The 20,901-nt window shown below is 42.0% G+C and overlaps 1 protein-coding gene across 1 annotated transcript in view; it reads right to left on the bottom strand.

Annotated features, from left to right (window-relative positions):
- CEP126 (centrosomal protein 126) overlaps window positions 1-20,310 on the bottom strand; it is a 52,456-nt gene extending 32,146 nt beyond the window's left edge. The window contains exons 1-4 of the mRNA XM_060179723.1: window positions 19,975-20,310; window positions 17,760-17,879; window positions 8,269-8,414; window positions 1,647-1,758 (exon numbers count right to left, since the gene is read on the bottom strand). Coding sequence (XP_060035706.1) covers window positions 1,647-1,758; window positions 8,269-8,414; window positions 17,760-17,879; window positions 19,975-20,102 — 506 coding nt within the window. The 5' untranslated portion in view covers window positions 20,103-20,310. The remainder of the gene's footprint in view (window positions 1-1,646; window positions 1,759-8,268; window positions 8,415-17,759; window positions 17,880-19,974) is intronic.
- Window positions 20,311-20,901: the final 591 nt, after the last annotated feature.

The following is a 20,901-nucleotide window of genomic DNA, read 5'->3' as shown; positions in this document are numbered from 1 at the left end:
CCTATCATTTCTCATGAATCAAAAAATAAAATCTAAAAAAAAAAAAAAATAAAAAACATAAATTACTCTCAAATTGTAAGTGCCTCTATGTAAATAAATATTTAATATTATTAGTCAGTCCTTATGTATTATTCTGTACTTCTGTACCATTACTCTCGTTTACTTTGCCCATGCGGATCTGTCTTTTACTGTGCTACACTTCTCTGTATCGTATTTCCAATGCCTGGGCTAGTACTGTGCAGGGAGTGGCTTCAGTAGTCATGCAGGTGAAGTAAATGATGAATGCAGACGTCAGTGTGTCCTTTGATGGATCCATCATACTGTTTATAGATGATATATTCAAGTGAATCTGGAGAAGAACCAGGAGACTACCTAGCTTTTCCAAGAGAGCCAGAAAAGATTTTCATTGGAAAATCACATTTCTTCTTATTTTCTTTTCTCTTCTTTTCTTTCCTTTTTTCCTTTCCTTCCTTCCTTCCTTTTTTTTTTTTTAACCAGAGCTCTGTTCACCTCTTTTTTGTGTTGGTGTCAAGGTCTGGCCCTGCAACCTGGGAACCTCAAACATGGAATTTTTTTGCCTAAACATTCTGCAAGCTCACTGGTCAACTCTATTTCCATTATATAGCTACTCCTTTTATATAGATTTACATGACTGCAAACAAAAGTTTTTAATCTCAATAAAGAATAAAATCCACTGTTAGTATTTTAAAATCAATTTCATGATTGTCCATATAAAAATATTCAACATAAACATTATTTTTTAAAAATTTATTTAGGGGGTCGGGCGGTGGCGCAGTGGGTTAAGCGCATGTGGCGCAAAGCGCAGGGACCGGCGTAAGGATCCCGGTTCGAGCCCCCGGCTCCCCACCTGCAGGGGAGTCGCTTCACAGGCGGTGAAGCAGGTCTGCAGGTGTCTATCTTTCTCTCCCCTTCTCTGTCTTCCCCTCCTCTCTCCATTTCTCTCTGTCCTATCTAACAACGAATTGAATCAACAAGGGCAATAATAATAACCACAACGAAGCTACAACAAGGGCAACAAAAGGGGGGAAAATGGCCTCCAGGAGCAGTGGATTCATGGTGCAGGCACCGAGCCCAGCAATAACCCTGGAGGAGGAAAAAAAAAATTTATTTATTTTCCCTTTTTTGTTGCTCTTGTTGTTTTTCATTGTTGTTGTAGTAGTTATTATTGATGTTGTTGTTGTTGGATAGGACAGAGAGAGATGGAGAGAGGAGGGGAAGACAGAGAGGGGGAGAGAAAGACAGACACCTGCAGACCTGCTTCACTGCCTGTGAAGCGACTCCCCTGCAGGTGGGGAGCCGGGGGCTCGAGCTGGGGGTTCGAACCGGGATCCTTACTCCAGTCCTTGTGCTTTGTGGCACGTGCGCTTAAGCCGTTGCACTACCCCCCAACTCCCAAACATCATTTTCTTGATAAAAGCAACATTTTAGAATTTTGTTTTATACTGGAAGCAATCTGCATACTATTCTATTATCAACTGATCTAAAACACAATATGTAAAAAAAATAGTGAATTCTTAAAGGTGAGGAGTAACAGGTGAAAAGGTCTACAAACATAGTAACTGGAAAGCTGCACAAATACAATGTATGCATTATTATATTACACAGGATCATCATAAATCACTTACCTCCAGTTTACTGTGGGTCTGTGGGAAGAGAGAAGGTTTACTTCTGACTTTAAGCTGGATTCCTGAATTTGTTTGAGAGCCTCTTCTAATGGGGGAATTGGTTTTTGGAAAACTAAGGGGATATAAAGAAAGGTAAAAAAAAAAAAAGAAAGGTCAAATAGTACAGAATCACTTCTGTCTCAATGGTGTTTTCACATATATATATATATATTTTTTTTTTTTTAATTGATTGATGATAAAATGTTAACATTAATATTTTAGTCCACCTCCATGTAAACTATTAAGCTCAGGCAAAAATCACTAAAATCATGGGCTCCAAGAAACACACCTAAAAAGACTTCCTAGCTTTTTTTTTTTCATTTTTATTATCTTTATTTATTTATTGGATAGAGACAGAAAATCGAAGGGGCAGGGGTGATAGAGAAAGAGAGAGACAGAGAGACACCTGCAGCTCAAATCTTGGTCCTTGACCACTGTAATCTGTGCACTCAACCAGGTGTGCCACTACCCAGCCTTGGCATCCTAGCTTCTTACCACTCTAAAATCCTGATTCTCACCTGCTCTATTCCTACCTTCTGGTTCCTATTTATTAAGCATCTTGTCCTGCCTCATAACTTACTGCCTCTTAGACACCAAATTGCAAATGCTGCTATGCATAATTCCATCCTGAAATCCATAGGTGGACAACCTCACCAATGTGTCCTGAACCTCACTTCTCAAGTGCTCTGTCTCACTAGGGAAAGACAGAAACAGGCTGGGAGTATGGATCGGCCTGCCAATGTCCACGTCCAGTGGAGAAGCAATTACAGAAGTCTGATTACAAAAAGAATTTTGGTCCCCAGAGGGGGAGAAATGTTAGGGGAAGATGGCTAGAGGCCTCTGAAACCCAATTCCATCAGGACCCAGAGAGGAAAAAAGGAAAGACATTGGAAAGTAGTAATAGGTATAGCTGTGACTTAAAATGGAAGAGAGGGCAGGGCCATAGAGAAAAAAATGGGACACACACACACACACACCCCTATTTGTGACCTTGGGAGAAACACTGAGTTTCAGTGGAGGGAATGGGGATATAGAACTCTGGTTGTGGGAACAGTGAGGAATGGTACCTCTATTATTCTGTAATTTTGTAAATCACTAATAAAAATATTAAATATATATATTTATACCACTGTAGATATTCTAAATTTATTTATTTATGATTAAAGATTAATTTGCTAGTGAAAGAGGGGAGAATGACTCAGGAGCTCCTATTTTTTTTTAAATTTAATTTAATTTATTTATTCCCTTTTGTTGCCCTTGTTGTTTTATTGTTGTAGTTATTATTGTTGTTGTCGTTGTTGGATAGGACAGAGAGAAATGGAGAGAGGAGGGGAAGACAGAGAGGAGGAGAGAAAGATAGACACCTGCAGACCTGCTTCACCGCCTGTGAAGCGACTCCCCTGCAGGTGGGGAGCCGGGGTTCGAACTGGGATCCTTATGCCGGTCCTTGTGCTTAGCGCCACCTGCGCTTAACCCGCTGCGCTACAGCCCGACTTCCAGGAGCTCCTATTTAAGAGTCCAAAATTTTATGTACTAAACAACCTCCGTCTCAATATTTCAAACTTGGGTGATCAAATCCCCAAAAAGAATCAATCTGGGAGTCGGGCAGTAGCAAAGTGGTTAGTTAAGTGCAGGTGGCACAAAGCGCAAGGACCGGTGGAAGGATACTGGTTCAAGCCCCTGGCTCCCCACCTGCGGGGGGGCAGGTACTTCACAATCGGTGAAGCAGGTCTGCAGGTGTCTTTCTCTCACCCACTGTTTTCCCCTCCTCTCTATTTCTCTCTGTCCTATCTGACAATGATGACATCAATAACAACAACAACAACAACAACGAAAAACAACAAGGGCCACAAAAGGGAAAAAACATATATATATATTTATATGATGAACAAACCATTAAAAAAAAGAATCAATCTGTTACCTTGACATGCTAATCACAAAGTACTTAAGAATACTTATCTTGAAAAATTTAACTGTAGGGGGCTAGGTTGTGGTGCATGTATCTGAGTGCACGTTACAATGTGCAAGGACCCAGATTCAAGCCTCCAGTCCCCACCTGGAGGGGGAAAGCTTCACAAGTGGTGAAGCAGGTCTGCAGGTGTCTTTCTGTCTCTCGTCCCTCTTTATGTCCCCCTCCCCTCTCAACTTCTGGCTGTCTCTATCAAATAAATAAAATAAAAAATAATAACTTTACATCCAGGCTTAGGGACTAAGAGGTGGCTTACAGGGTAGAGCACATACTTTACCATGTTTGAGGAACGGGGTTCAAGACCTCAGTCACTACATGGGAGCCTCACAGGAAGGGGAACCTTCATAAGTGGTAGAATAATGTGGTTGTGTCTTTCTCCCTGCCCCATCTTCTTTCTGCCTTTCACACTCTATCTAAAAGGGGAAAAACACCAGAAGTTCACTGGGAGGGATGGAATTGTGCAGGCATGAAGCCCCCAGTGACAGCCTGGAGATAAGAAAAAAATAAAAAGAAATATCCATGCTCTTCACCTTGGCTCAAAAACTTCTCTATATTTATCTCATAGCTTCACAAAGTTAGAACTATTCTTATGAGAAAAAGGGGAAAATAACAAAAATGCCAGCTAACATTGAATGCCTACTGCTTTATGAAATGAAGTTAACACTGTCTCACATAAATTTCAGACAGAACACATATTATAGAATTTATTTTTAGCACTTGATAAGAATTAATGTAATACTCACTGCAGCCTATGAGGCGGATGCTATTTGAATCTGCACTTTGCAACTGAAGAAAATGAGGCACAGGAGAAGATGAGTAGCCTATCCAGCGCCCTATGTCATACGCACACTCATCTTTCTCTGTGCTTAATGTACCGTTTACAATGAACATTCCCTACTACTCCTGCTTATCTAAATATTTTTACACCTTTTTGTTTGAATTCAAACACAATTATATTTTAAGGATATCACTTCCTTAGCAGTTCTCTCAAGAGAAGCCATTATTTTGTCCTCATCATAAAGTATAAAAACAAACCAACCAACCAACCAACCAAAAATGCCTGAAGTTGGGGTAGGTGGTCTTCTAGCTCTCCATTGATGCCTCCAAACAGTCTCCCATTCTTTCTCTGTTCAAGAACCTGTTCCATTGAGGCTGGGGGAAAGGAGCTCAGCTGGACAGCACAGGACTTAAGCCCGAGGCTGAGGCTCTGAGCTCTGGCAACATGTATCAGAGTGGTGGCCTGACTTGACTTCTCTGTCCTGGGTGAAGCTTCCCACCTAATATAAAATCAGTCTTAAAAAATTTATCATCAGACTTCTAGGCCATTAAAATATTTGCATTTATGTTAGACTATTTAAGCGAAATTCATGTATTAGTATGTATCAAGTTATCTAAACTTGTGGTCTGGGAGGTGGCGCAGTGGATAAAGCATTGGACTCTCAAGCATGAGGTCCTGAGTTCGATCTCTGGTAGTACATGTACCAGAGTGATGTTTGGTTCTTTCTCTCTCTCTCTCTCTCCTCCTGTCTTTTTCGTAAATAAAAAAATCTTTAAAAAAAAGTCATCTAAACTTGATTTACAGACATAGTCTGTTCCACAGAAAAAGGAGTGGTGGCACAATGCAGTTCTGTGAGGAAGGCAGATATGGGTTACTGGACAGTATGGTAAAGAACCAATCTTCTTGACAGAGATACTGCAAGCTTTAGATGGTGACCGACTTTCTTTTTTATTGGGGAATTAATATTTTACATTTGACAGCCATTTTCTAATTAGCATGCTCATGTCCAAAATGTTTTTTTTTTCTTTTTTCGGTGAGTAGGTTGTTGAACAGTTTGATCAATGTTAAAAATAATTTTTTCTTTATCTGAATTTCAGAGATTCAAGATAAGTGGACTGTATTTGTCCAGGGTGGGGGGGATCTCTCTACACATGTATAAATATATACTACTACTATTACCATTATTATTATTTTAGTCAACCTTGGGCCTCATTCATGAGTAATTTCACTGCTTCCAGGTCAAGTTTTCATAGGAAGAGACAAAAAGAGGAAAACACCACAGAACTGGAGTTTCCCCTGGTACTGTAGCATGTCCTATGTGGTGCTAGGGCGCAAACCTGGACAGTACACACAGCACAGCACAGGCCCTGGTGTGATAAGCTATCTTTCTGATGCCTTCTGAGCAGATTTTAATCACTCTCTTCCATTGCATGAACAGATTATAAGAAATAGGATCCAAAGGATGACATCTGAGGCTTGATCAGTGTTGTTCAGCAATTAACAGAAGGTCATTTCTGACTGCCCGATCTCACAGAATTCTGTCTTTGGAATGTGGTTATGTTTGCCTGTAGACCCTTTACACAAAATGCAGTCTGAGCATCTAACAGAACAGAGCGCTGAAACTTTGTAAAGCTTTCTGTAAACATAAAATGTTTGGGCCTGCTTTGTTAGTGAATATCTAGCTATGTGAAACAATCAACTATTAGATTCTTATTTTTGTTTTGATCTTGGGCTTCTGTTGATTCAACGAAGTAGAAAGTCAAGCAGAAATATTTTCTGAAACTCAAAGGGACCAAGCTATAAAATAAAAATTACTGTGTGTATGAAGAATTAATAAGCAGTCTTGAAGGTGGAGTAGTGGCTAGAGCGATAGCTTCAAAGTACATGCTGGAGTGGTATTCTGTGCTCTCTCTTGTACACAAATAAATTAGCATTTTTTAAAGAGTCACTAATAGTAGACATGTAGTTGATAAATAGTGGTGCACAGACAAGGTAAAAAAAAAAACACCTTAATTTACATTAGCATTTCCTGTATAGGTAGAACAGTGAAAAACTATGTGAGTTTTGAGAAGTAGCTGTCAATTAAGGCAGGAAAAAAAAAAGTAACCAAGAAATATAAGAAGGCAAAAAAGAAGGTAGTTGTATGTTGTATTAAATACCTGAAAGAAGAGAGTCAGGCTGTAGTGCAGTGGGTTAAGTGCAAATGGCATGAAGCGCAAGAACAGGCATAAGGATCCCGGTTCGAGCCCCTGGCTCTCCACCTGCAGGGGAGTCGCTTCACAGGCGGTGAAGCAGGTCTGCAGGTGTCTATCTTTCTCTCCCCCTCTCTATCTCCCCTCCTCTCTCCATTTCTCTCTGACCTATATAACAACGACGACAACAGTAACAACAACAATAATAACTACAGCAATAAAACAAGGGCAACAAAAGGGAATAAATAAATATTTAAAAAATACCTGAAAGAAGTAACCACTGTTGAGTATTATTTGCCCCTAAGAGGGTGATAACTACCCAAACATTTAGGTTAAAAAAAAATCAAGAGTCTTGGGGGGAAAAAAAGGCATACAATATGCTATGCAACTGTAAAAAACAACAATAATCGGGGTCATGTGGTGGCACACCTGGTTATGTACACACACTACAGTGTGGAGGGACTCAGGTTCAAGCCCCTGGTCCCCACCTGAAGGAGGAAAGCTTCACAAGTGGTGAAGCAGGGCTTCAGGTGTTTCTCAGTCTCTTTCCCTCTCTATCTCTTCCCCTCTCAATTTCTGTCTCTACCTAATAAATAAATATTTTTTAGAAAAGGAAAAGAAAAACAATGTGAAATTGTCTGTGGACTTATCTGGAAGATCTTCAACAGAAAAAGAATTACTAGTTGCTAGTGAAGTTTAGGTTTTAGAAGCCCATACACCTAATTTTGTTAGTAACTTCATAACAAATATATATACTTTTTTTTTTCTTAATGAATTTTTGTTTCTTAATGTTTCTTTTTTTAAGATATTTATTTTTTGTGTTTTGGGTTCTCTCTCATATGTGCATGTAAAATAAAAATAAATGATTCATGAGGCAGGGTGGTGCCTTACCTGGCGGAGAGCACTTGTTACCATGTACAAGGCCCAGCTCAAGCCTTCAGTCCCTACCTGCAGGGGGCAAGCCTCCCAAGTGGAGGAACAGTGCAACAGGTGTCCCTCATTTTGTCTCCCTATCCTCTTTCTGTTCCTCTTGATTGCTCTCTCCCACTTTGTTAAAAAAAAAAATAGTGGCTGGCGGTGGTTCAGATAGCACCATGTGCAAGTATGGCAGCTATGAGGGCCTGGTTTTGATTCCTAGTATTAACTTCATTTTGCTGTTTTAACAAATGTAAATTAAAAAAAACTGAGTAAAATGTCAAAATTAATGGTATACTAAATTTATTTATTTTTATTTTTTTCCCTCCAGGATTACTGCCGGGGCACCATGAATCCACCGCTCCTGGAGGTTATCCCCCCCTTTGTTGCCTTGTTGTTTGATCATTATTGTGGTTATTATTATTGTTGTTATTGATGTCTTAATGACAGAGGGAAAAGGAGAGAAGAGGGGAGACAGAGGGGGAGAGACAGACACCTGCAGACCTGCTTCACCGCTTGGGAAGTGGCCTCCCTGCAGGTGGGGAGCTGGGGGCTTGAACCGGGATCCTTACACCAGTCCTTGCGCTTCACGCCGTGTGCATTCAAGCCGCTGCACTACCGCCAGACCCCGGTCTACTAAATTCATCATCCCACTGTCACTGTGTAGCCAGGTCAGGTGTGATCCTAACTTTAATTTTTGCTCTCCTAACGTTCTAGCGATTAAGGCACCTGCTCTCCTCCGCTGTGACAGGGGGATATGGGCACGCTGGAATTTTTCAGTAACTTCTTCAAACTTCTGTTTTCTTTGTTGAAGTATTTGTTCTCTGATTTTCTGTTCTCTTTCTTCTTGTTCTTTTAGTTTCTCTTCAAAAGCTCTATATTTAAAACACAAATTATATAGTACAATAAATTCTATAAAATAAATTCTAAAATAAAATAAATTCTAAAAATCTCACTGCAGAAAAGTTTCAAAATAGTAGTTTCAAAATAGGTGGCTTCATGTTTCAAAAGCTTACTTATTTATGAGTCAAAAAATTTTTTTAATGAAAAAGGTACTTCTCTCATAGATTAACTTTTTTTTTTAAGTGGTAATTTCAGAATATTACTATCATGTAACTAAGAAAAGTTTTTAAATGCTGCTCTCTCTAATTTCTAAGAAGTCTACACACGTATTCTCATAAGCCAAGCCATGCTGTGGAAAAAATATTTTCTAAACTATTACACTAAATTTTGTAATACAAAGAACAAACTCACTGAAGGAAAATAACAGCCTTCCAGGTTATGGGGTGGATAGGAACATACTATATATTTTCTCTTTTCTTAGACCAAGTACTTAAACATTGGTTATCGTGTGAAAAAAAAAAAAAAACCTACACAACTTATACAAATATTCATTTTTCCACTTACCTTGATAATGTGGAAGACTGGAAATAAACATCTATCTATACTCTTGACCATCCCTGTTTTTTTTAATTTCTTTTTTAGTTATTTCTGATTGTTCCTAGGCACTTTTGATCACTAGCTTAAACTGTTTCAAATAATCACTTTTCCCCTCTGTGAAAAATGGCTATGTATGTTTATACAATTTAATTACATGTTAGATAACACAAAAGGTAAAAAGATGGTCTCTGGTAGGGATATTTTCAAGTAGTCACCTTAGAATGCAAGTGGATTGTGGAAAAGAACTCTCATTATGTGTTTATTAAAGGAAACAAAAGCAGGCACAAATAAATGGCAAGCAGGAAAAAAAAAAAAAAGGGAAGATATCCCATACTCTCAGAAAGGAAGAATTAATATTGCAAAAATGGCCATCCTTCCCAGAGCAATATACAGATTTAATGCAATCCGTATCAAAGTCTTTAAAAATAGATGTTCACCAACACGATTGCCACCTCAACATGCTTCACTTCAGACTGTGTCCAGAGACTTCACGTGTGGAATGACAACCCTTCAACTTCATTACTCGGGTGAGACCTTTCCTTTCATAGTACACTCTAATTTCATCTCAGGTGGTTCACTTTCTGACAAAGTCCCATAACCTAGATATACACCAGTTTCTGTGAGAGAGAGCTTATGTTCACACGTATCCGTAAACTACTGCAAAATATATGCCTGAAAGCAGAAGTGAAGTAGAGTTTGCAGTGAGTATCCCCCTAACACTTCCTCTCCTCTATTCCAAGCTTTGGGTCCATGATTGCTCAACAATTTGTTTGGCTTCGTATGTTAACTCTCTTTTCAGTCACCAGGTTCCAGATGTCATCAGGATGCCGGCCAGGCTTCCCTAGACTGAAGGGGACCCCACCAATGTGTCCTGGAGCTCTGCTTCCCCAGAGCCCCACCCTACTAGGGAAAGAGAGAGGCAGACTGGGAGTATGGACCGACCAGTCAACGCCCATGTTCAGCGGGGAAGCAATTACAGAAGCCAGACCTTCTACCTTCTGCAACCCACAATGACCCTGGGTCCATGCTCCCAGAGGGATAGAGAATGGGAAAGCTATCAGGGGAGGGGGTGGGATATGGAGATTGGGTGGTGGGAATTGTGTGGAATTGTACCCCATCTACCCTATGGTTTTGTTAATTAATCCTTTCTTAAATAAAAAAAAAAAATAGATGTTCAACAGTTATGCACCTTAACAAACACAAAGCAACAAGGCCGTTATTTGTGTTTGATATTGCAAAACAAAATAATCAGAATCAATAATCACCTTTTTACTGGTATTGTCAAGGCGACCATGAAAATATTCCAATGGATAAGGAATGACTGAAAACTCCTTACAAAATATTCATTGTATAGGACTGGTCAAATAGCTCTTGTGGATAGTGCACTGCTTTGCCATGTGCACAACCCAGGTTGGAGCACAGTTCCACCACACTGAAGACATGGTTGGGGAAACACAAAGAAGACCTTAGGCTGGGTAGGTGTATTGCACCAAGTAAAGGATTGTGGTGGGGTGGTAGGCGGGGAGCTTTCAGGTCCTGGTTCATGGTGGTTGAGAAGGACCTAGGTTGAAGGTGAGAGTGTTCTGCACAAAACTGAGAATTTTAAAAATATACATATTTTAATATTTATTTATTTATTTATTTATTTATGAGAGAGAAAGAACCAGATATCACTCTGGTAAATGTGCTACCGTGGATTGAACTCAGGACCTCATGCCTGAGAGTCCAACACTTTATATCCATTGTGCCACCTCCTGGACCACAGAAAACCGAGAAATTTTATACATTTACCAACAGCTGTATCTACTGTAAGCATTAATTCTCCAATTTAAAAAAGGGAGGGGGGCTGGACAGTAGTGCACTGGGTTAAGCCACACAGTTCGAGCCCCCGGCTCCCTGTCTGAGGGGAGTTGCTTCACAGGTGGTGAAGCAGGTCTGCAGGTGTCTGTCTTTCTCTCCCCCTCTGTCTTCCCCTCCTCTCTCCATTTCTCTCTGTCCTACCTAATAAAAAATGGAAAAAATAGCCTCCAGGAGCAGCTGATTCATAGTCCCGGCACCAAAGCCCCAGCAATAACCATTGAGGCAAAGAAAAAAAAAATAATGATACACAACAAAAAATTCTAACTGGTTAAGACTGAATACTATAAACTCTAGAGAAATTAATAAAAAAGTGAAATTAAAAAGTGTTTTTACTAACTGAAAGGAAAGCAGAGGAAGAAAAGACAGAGCAAATCATAGAATAAGAAAACAGTTAAATGGTAGACCTAAATCAGTTTCAATAATTATTAAATGTAAATGGACTAAGCATTCAATTTAAAAGGCAAAGTTGAGGGAGTCGGGCGGTAGCGCATGTGGTGCAAAGTGCAAGGACCGGCATAAGGATCCCTGTTCGAGCCCCTGGCTCCCCATCTGTAGGGGGGTCACTTCACAAGTGGTGAAGCAGGTCTGCATGTGTCTATCTTTCTCCCCTTCTCTGTCTTCCCCCACCTCTCCACTTCTCTCTGTCCTATCCTACAACAAAGACATCAATCACTACAACAATAAAACAACAAGGGCAACAAAAGGAAATAAATATTTAAAAAAATTAAAAAAAAATAAAAGGCAAAGTTGAATTTGGAAGACAATTCTCTACAAATAATTCATGTTTCTGTACAATTCAGATCCTCTGATTATAGGTGTTTACAGCCAAGTTAAAAATGTTTGTATAAGGTGGGATTCCAGGATAGTAAAGCTTAGATAGGCCCCGTGACCCGGAGAGTCTGGAGTTGTAAAGATAATGATCTCTCTCTTTCCCTAGTGGGGCAGGGATCTGGGGAGGCGGGGTTCCAAGACACATGCTGGGAGACAGGCTGGGAATATGGATCAACCTGCCAATGCCCATATTCATAGGAGAAGCAATTACTGAGGTCAGACCTTCCACCTTCTGTACCCCATAAGGATCCTGGATCCATACTCCCAGAGGGATAAAGAATAGGGAAGCTATCGAGGAAGGGGATTGGATATGGGGCTTTGGGATGGGCACTGCATGGAAATGTACCCCTCTTATTCTATAGTATTGTCAATATTCCCATTTTATAAATAAAAAAATTTTTAAAAGATAATGATCTATTCTTTCCTTCCCCTGATAATAGTTGCTATAATCCAGAGTAAAGTCCTTTCTCTCTTTCTCTCTGGTTGTGGGTGAGGGCCTGGAACGTCTATTACTATCCTGCTGTAATAGGAAGCTCCTTCTCCAAGTTGGTGCCAAGAGGCTGGGTGGTAAACCTAAACTTCCACCTCCATCTGTCAGTAATAAGGCAGCGTTATCTCCTGCCTCTTATGGCCAGGCCAGAGAGTTTGTAAAGCCAAAAGGTTAAATCACAACCTTATAAATATGAAAAGTCTGTGTCAGTAGAAAAATCACGTGTCATTTCAAAAACTAGGAAGATCTCAAACTGAATTAAAAAAAAATGGGGCTGGGCTGTGGTGTGCTTGGTTGAGTACACAGATCAACAAGTATAATTCTAGCCCCCATTACTCATCTGCAGGGGTGAAGCTATACAAGCAGGGAACCAAGTCTCTCTCTCTCTTCCTCCCCTCTCAATTTCTAGTTGTTTTGTCTAATAAAATAGAAAGAAAAAAAATGGTCATCGGGAGCTGTGAATTCCTAATGCTGCACTGAGGCCTGAACCCCAGCGATAACCCTGGTGGAAAAGAAAAAATATATATATATATATTACACTTTAATATTAAAAATAAGACAATGCACAGATGCCCAACAATGAGGGGATGTCAGAACGGACAAAGATATTAAAGTAGCTATGGTAAAGAAAAAAGAAAAAGAAAAAGAAAAAGAAAAAGAAAAAGAAAAAGAAAAAGAAAAAGAAAGCTTTAATGAGCTTGTGAGCATGTTTGCAAATGAAAGGCACACAGATTCAGAGACTATGTGGCTAGAGAAGCTGTTCAGCTGCAGAGCTCAAGACTTTCACACCTGAAGCTCTAGGTTAGATCTCTAGCACTGCATCTAAAGGAGTGATACTCTGGCTTCTCTCTCTGTCTTTTCCTTTCCTCATGCAAAACTTTTATCTCATATGAAATAAATAAAGAAACAGAAAAAAGTCAGTAACAACACTGGAGCTGTGAAGATAGCGCAGTGGATCTGCATGCCTGAGGCTCCAGAGGGCCCAAACTCAATGCTAGCGTCTATAAAAGGCAGAGCTGGGGGATGGGTGGGAGCACAGCGGGTTAAGAGCATATGGTGTGGAGCACAAGGACAGGCTTAAGGATCCCAGTTTGAGCCTCTGGCTCCCCACCTGCAGAGGGGCCGCTTCACCAGCAGTGAAGCAGGTCTGCAGGTGTCTGTCTTTCTCTCCCAATCTCTACCTTCTCCTACTCTCTCCATTTCTCTATATCCTATCCAACAACAACAACAACAATAATAATAACCACAACAATGATAAAACAAGGGCAACAAAAGGGGAAAAAAATAGCCTCCAGGAGCAGTGGATTGTAATAATTGTCCAAGCAATAACCCTGGAAGCAAAAAAAAAAAAAATAAAAGGCAGAGCTAAGTACTGCTTTGATCTCTGTCATAGAAATAAATAAATGACCTTTAAAAATAATAAAAATAAAATTAAATAGAAGATATACAAAATAAACAATAGGAATTTTACAACTGAAATTAAAAACTCAGTAAGTCCAGTGGGAGACTCAACATATAACAGAGGTCAATATAGTTATCATTCAGTTCCTATAAAAATCTCACAGCACTTTCTGCAGATATAACCAAGATTATTCTAAATTTAATATGCAAAAGCAAAGTAGTTAACAGAAAAAGAAGAATAAAGTAGAAGAAAGCAGTTTATATTGCTTGTAGATTTTTATTTTATTTTATTATTTCTTTTTGCCCCCAGGGTTATTGCTGGGTCTCGGTGCCTACACCATGAATCCACTGCTCCTGGAGGCCATTTTTTCCCTTTTGTTGCCCTGGTTGTTTTTATCATTGTTGTGGTTATCATTATCATGGCTATTGATGTCATTGTTTTTGGACAGGACAGAGAGAAATGGAGAGAGGAGGGGAAGACAGAGAGGGGGAGAGAAGGATAGACACCTGTAGACCTGCTTCACCGCCTATGAAGTGACTCCCCTGCAGGTGGGGAGCCGCGGCTCGAACCGGGATCCTTACGCTGGTCCTTGTGCTTTGCACCAGGTGCGCTTAACCTGCTGCGCTACCGCCCGACTCCCTGCTTTTAGATTTTATATAGCTTCATAATCAAAACTGCATTCATGTAGTATTAATGGATGCATAGGCAATAGATACCTAAATTAGCAGAACAGGGGTCAGGCGGTGGCGCACATGGTCAAGTGCACACATTACAGTGTGTAAGGGCCCAGGTTCAAGCCCCTGGTCCCCACCTGCTGGGGGAAAGCTTCATGAGTGGTGAAACAGGGCTGCAGGTGTCTTCTCTGTCTATCTCCCCCTCCCCTATCAATTTCTGTCTCTATGCAATAATAAAAATAAAATAAGGATTAAGAAAATGAATCTGCCTTTAAAAAAATTAGCAGAACCACAGAACCCAGCAATAGACCCATTTTGAGTACTTTTAAGTGTTCAGTGGACTTTTGACAATGGTGTAAAAACAATTCATGGTGGGGAGTCAGGTGATAGCTCAGGTGGCGCAAAGCACAAGGACCGGAGTAAGGATCCCGGTTCGAGCCCTCAGCTCCCCACCTGCAGGGGAGTCGCTTCACAGGCGGTGAAGCAGGTCTGCAGGTGTCTATCTTTCTCTCCCCCTCTCTGTCTTCCCCTCCTCTCTCCATTTCTCTGTTCTATCTAACACAACGACATCAATAACAACAACAATAACTACAACAATAAAACAACAAGGGCAACAAAAGGGAAAATAAATAAATATTAAAAAAAAAGAAAAAAAAAGAAAACTAAGACCAAAGAAAATATTTAAAATACAAAAGCACCAATGGCAACAAGACTTGTGAGGCTGTGGAACACTGCTGGTGGCTACTGTGACTCTGATAAACAGCTTGGCAATTTCTTAAAGCACTAAACATGCATCTACCACATGACCCAGCAATGTACTGGCTATTCATCCCAGCTAACTTAAAAACTAATGTTCACACAAACCCTATACACCCATATCTACAGCAGTTCTAGTCACAGGAGGCACAAACTGGAAATGACTTAGATGCCCTTCAAAGGGAGAGAAGCTAAGCAAACTCTGGGATAAAACTCAGCAGCAAAAAGGCATGAACTATTGATGCACACAGTCTGGATTCCAGAGGACAGTGCCCAGTGGGGGGGAAAGGCAGTTACATTTAGTAGTATTCTGTTCACACAACACTCTAGAAATGAAGAAAAATGCAGAAACGTGCAGATTCATGATTTTCCGAAGGTGGATGTAGGAGGGAAGTGAATGTGCTATATAAGGGCAACGTGGGAGTCTTTGTGGTGATGAAATTGCCGTCTCCTCTGTGCAAGAATCTCAGTAGACAGGTTAGTAAGTTCATGACTTTGCTGTGGAATATATATACTAAAATTTAATTGGAAAATATTCTACCTCCTAGAATTTTGTTGTGCTATTATTATCCTTTTAACCAGAGCACTGATGATCTCTGGCTTATGATGGTGTCAGGGATTGAAGCTGGAATGTCTGTTGCCTCAGGCATGAAAGTCTTTTTTTTTTTTTTTTTCCTGTCTCCAGGGTTATTGCTGGGCTCAGTGCCTACACTACAAATCCACTGCTCCTGGAGGTTATCTTTTTCCATTTTTGTTGCCCTTGTTGTTGTCATTATTACTGTTGTCACTGCTGTTGTTGTTGGATAGGACAGAGAGAAATCGAGGGAGGAGGGAAAGCAGAGAGGGGAGAGAAAGACACCTGCAGACCTGCTTCACTGCCTGTGAAGTGACCCCCCCCTCCTCTGGCGGTGGGGAGCCAGGGGCTCAAACTGGGATCCTTAGGCCTGTCCTTGTGCTTTGAGAGCCAACAGGCAGGAGAACAGAAACACAGAAATGCAAAACAAAAATAAGTTTCATTAAATAATTTCAGTAACACCAATAAATTAAACAGTTAATCTAGGGGTCAGATGGCAGCATATCTGAGCATATATGTTACAATGTGCAAAGACCTGGGTTTGAGCCCCAGGTCCCCACTTGCAGGGGGAAAGCTTTGTGAGTGGTAAAGCAGTGCTGCAGGCATCTCACTTTCTTCTTTCCTTTCCATCGTCCACTACCCTCTTGAGTTCTGGCTGTCTCTACCTAGTAAATAAAGATTTTAAAAGAGAGATAAATCAATTTTAAAAAAGAGAGAGAAAGAAGAGAAGGACAAAAAGGAGAAGGAAAAGGAGGCGAAGGAGGAAAAGCTATGGGGTAATGTGTGGTATCTCTCCTTCTCTTTTGCTCTGTATCTACAAAAAGAAAAGAGGAAAAAGAGACCACTAGGAATGGTGAAATCAAGTAGGCAGGGTGTCCCAACCCTGGTGGCAAATAAAACAAAATAAATAAAAATTAAAAATATGCTCAAAGAGAAAATCTAAACAGAAATAAAAGGCCAGAAAAATTATGAGTCAACAATTTCATATTCCCTAAGCGGGATTTTTAACATATGCCCAATGATGTAGCTAATAAACTCTAGGGAGTTTTTGCTATTCACTTATTATAGAAATATAAACAAGATAGCAAAAACAACAGCGGCATAATTCTCTGTCTAAAAAAATCTAGTCCATGTAATAAATCCTGAAAAATATTAAACATTAAGCGGTTTTTATATTTCTACTTCGTTTACAGTATAAATTTTTTTTTCATTTGATAGGATAGAGAGAAATTGAGAAGGGAAGGGAAGATAGAGGGAGAGAAAAACAGACCTGCAGACCTGCTTCACCACTTATAAAGCTTCTCTTGCAGGTGGGGAGGCAGGGGCTCTAATGAGGATTCTTGCGCTGCTCCTTGTACCTGGTACTATGTGCGTTTAACCAAGTGTGCCACCCCTCCTGGCCCCCTAGAAAAAAATTTTTAAAGGTGGGAACCATTTATAAAAGTTATTTATTATTATTACTTAAAATATATTTATTCCCTTTCGTTGCCCTTGTTGTTTTATTGATGTCGTCGTTGCTGGATAGGACAGAGAGAAATGGAGAGAGGAGGGGAAGAGAGATGGGGAGAGAAAGAAAGACACCTGCAGACCTGCTTCACCGATTGTGAAGAGACTCCCCTGCAGGTAGGGAGCCGGGGGCTTGTGCTTTGTGCCAGGTGCGCTTAACCCACTGCGTTACCGCCCAACTCCCTATAAAAAAATTTAATTCACATATCTATCACTGATAATTTCCTCCACATCTGATTAAATAAAAGAAGGCATCATGAATGGAAGTAAATAATAAATTAAAATCAAATTACATTACATTAGAGACTAAATACTAATAGATAATCTTAATTTATCTTAAATGGTACTAGAAGATAGGACAACACATTTCAATTATTTTAAGGTCTTGACATTGTAATAGGTGCTACAGAAAAAGAGTACTATGGTCATAGTCCATGGGACCAGAAAAATATACCACTATAAATTAGACAGAGAAACAAAATTTACACACAATCCTTGATCAGTGTTTTATAAAGCACTGCCATGCCTTAGGCTCATAAAGTGTTGCAAAGTAGAGAGATCATTAACTTATAATGACTCTGAATTTCTATGTTTCTGAAAAAATTATACTTATTTTGCAGGGCGGAGGGAAGCTCATCGATGGGGCTACGAACTGAGTGCTAAACAAACAAACAAAAAAATACTTACTTTCTCCTCCTGTTTGACTCCACGAAATATTTACGTGCTCGATTTCGAGAGACTTTCTGTTGCTGCAGTAATATTTGGCGTTCTTCTTCTAAATTTTTCTCTAGGTGGATTTTCATATCTCTAATATATTAAAGTTAAGGATGATTTATGTCTTTAGTGGATGATCGTCACTATTGTTTGATAAAATTACAGCCTCTTACTAATGATGTAATGATTTCTTATAAACAACTCAAACGTGCACACATTAGTGCTAGTATGTGACCAGCAAATTTTTACATATAAGAAGAATTCTGACGGGTGGGTAGATAGCATAGTGGTTATGAAAAGAGACTCTCATGCCCCAGGCTCCCAAGTCCCAGGTTCAGTCCCCTGCATCACTTTAAACAAGAGCTGATCAGTGTTCTGATTTACAAAAAAAAAAATTGTGGGGGGCCAGGCAGTAGCCCAGCGGGTTAAGCACACATGGTGTTAAGCACAAGAATCAGCCCCAGGCTCCCCACTTGCAGGGGGGTCCCACCTGCAGGGTGGTTGCTTTACAAGGAGTGAAGCAGGTCTGCAGGTGTCTGTCTTTCTCTCCGTCTTGCCCTCCTCTCTCAATTGCTCTCTGTCCTATCTAACAACGACAGAAATGGCAACAACAACAAGGGCAACAAAATGACCTCCAGGAACATTTGTGGTGCAGGCACCCAGCCCCAGAAATAACGCTGGAGGCAAAAAAAAAAGTGACATGTCAAAACTGAAGATGTAACTTATTTAGCTGAGAAACATTACTTTCAGATCACGAACTCAGAGAAAGAGCCAACTAGCTTTTGATTCCTAAGGAAGTTTAACAAAACTAGCTAAATGCAAACATGACTGGATTTCTCAATCTTAGCAGCTTCATGGTAATGTCCAAATGTCTAATATACAAAGTATCTTAAGATCTGGTCTGTTTTGTCTATTGCCTTTTCCAACATGTCCCTACATGAACCCAATTTCAGCTTCATTAAGATACTTTTAACACTTGGTGCAAAGCGAAAGTACCAGAGTAAGGACCCCGGTTCGAGCCCCGGCTCCCCACCTGCAGGGGAGTCGTTTCACAAGTGGTGAAGCAGGTCTGCAGGTGTCTGTCTTTCTCTCCCCCTCTCTGTCTTCCCCTCCTCTCTCTATTTCTCTCTGTCCTAGCCAACAATGACAACATCAAATAACAATAAAAAAGACAAAAGGGAATAATAATAATAAAAATAAGGTTAACAAAGCACACAACTCTGTTAACACAATCGCTCTCATCTTCCTTTTAGGCCCTCTAAAGTAGTTCTTTTCCTATAAGCCCTCTTCTACCCCCACTGGATTTCTTGGCACCTTCATGAGTACATAACCAATGCCTCTACGCTTAAAAATATAGTAACGACTTAATAAAAACTTGCTAAATGATTCCTTAGAGAAGACTCCTGGTAGATATATCAGGATAAAAGGCGCGCGCGCGCGCACACACACACACACACACAAGGTTCTACTGTCTAATACACGAACTGGTTTCTAAAAGGGTTATGTAAATTCATATGTATAAAAAATCATAGGTATAGGTTCTAGAAATGCACTTATGTAAGTTTCAAAATCTTATGCCTGTACGGCAATATCTGTCCAACATCAGGAACTTAAAATTATTGACTTGCCGTTAAAACTGCAACATCCTAGAGGCAGGAGACAAAAAGGACAAGAAACGGAATTAAATTGGAAAGGCAAGAACGGGTGTCATTCCGCAGCCCCATCGTGGCTTGCCAGGTCTTCTGACCTCTGAAGGAATGAAAGCAAAACCCGTCCGCTACGACAGCACAACCGACTGGACGACGCCTGGGGAGAAGCCCGAGGTGGCCCGGCGAGCGAGCGCACGGCCCAGCAATGCCGGGGGGGGGGGGGTGCGGGCAGCCAGCGACCCCGCGTCCCGGCCGCCCGCAAAGCCGCCCCTGTGCGGGAGCAAGACGCTGTCCACGGCTCCGTGCACGCGGCCGCAGCGCTGAGAGCAGGCGGGGACCCCTGTCCTCACAGCGCAGAAGGCGGAGGTGTTTTCAGACTCGCGGTCAGTGAAGCAAGAAGCTGACGGCTTCAGATGGCAGCACGGTGGCCGGGCCCACGCGGGGAGCAGGAGCCGCGGCCACCGCAGCTGCAGGCAGGTGACGGCGGCGACCCGGGGAGGCCCCGCGCCCCGCCCCGCCCCGCCCCGCCGGGAGGATACAGGTACGCGGGCCCGCGACTCAGTAGAGGGGCGAGCAGGGCCCTGTCGCGGGCGTCCGAGGGCTCGGCGGCCAGTTCGGCGGCCAGTTCGGCGGCCGCGCTGCGGGCCCCGGGCTTCCCGGCCAGCATCCTTCACCTCCGCGCCGCCTCCCGCATGGCCGCCGCCTCGGCCCCTCCCCGCACGCCGTCCCTCGGGTCCCGCGTCACTGGCGCCGCGGGCTTGGCCGCGACTGCTTCGGGTCCCGCGCAACGGCGCTAGCGACAGCAGGGGCGGCGGCGGCGGCGACCTCGCTCAGCAAGGATTCAGGCGGTGGCAGCGAGCCCGCGGACGCCGCCGCCATCTTGGCAACCAACCGACGCCGCGTCCTTCGCGACGGAAACCAGGGCGCCCCGCGAGAGGCGGGGCTTCGGGAGGAGGGCCGGGTATGTGGGCGGGGCGTGATCACGATGACCAATCGGAGGCGGGGGGTGGGACCAGGCGCCTAGGAGACCAGCTGGGCCTGCGGGTGGCAGAGTGGCTCTCCTAGCCTGCCGCTTACCCCCACTCCCCAGGCTCTTTCCTGGAGGTTATTGCGAGGAGGAAAGACAGCAAGGTGTCAAATCCCAGGTGCAGGCGAATGCCACTGTGGGGCTAATTCCGGGCAGAGTTTGTTAACCACAGAATCCTGTTCAGAGGCCCCAGCTGTCATTCTTTCCGGAGCATCACTATTCTCTAGCTCTAAAATCCCTCAGTGGAGTGGACATGTCCTCTCTTGAGTCCTCTCCCTCCTGCCAGGCTGCAGTTCGGGCCAAATCCCTTCTTGCATGGCCCTTAAGGCTCCTCACGGTGGCTGCCTTGCTGTCAGGCTCTGCCACTGGACCATCACTGCGCAGCCGGTCTGGGAAGGAGTCCAGATTCAACCCATGTCTCAGGAGATGGATGACATGT

The sequence above is a fragment of the Erinaceus europaeus genome, chromosome 20 (assembly GCF_950295315.1).
Source record: "Erinaceus europaeus chromosome 20, mEriEur2.1, whole genome shotgun sequence".
Taxonomy (NCBI): Eukaryota; Metazoa; Chordata; class Mammalia; order Eulipotyphla; family Erinaceidae; genus Erinaceus; species Erinaceus europaeus.
The sequence above is the reverse complement of the archived record's forward strand: the minus strand, read 5'-3'. Positions and strand labels throughout refer to the sequence as shown.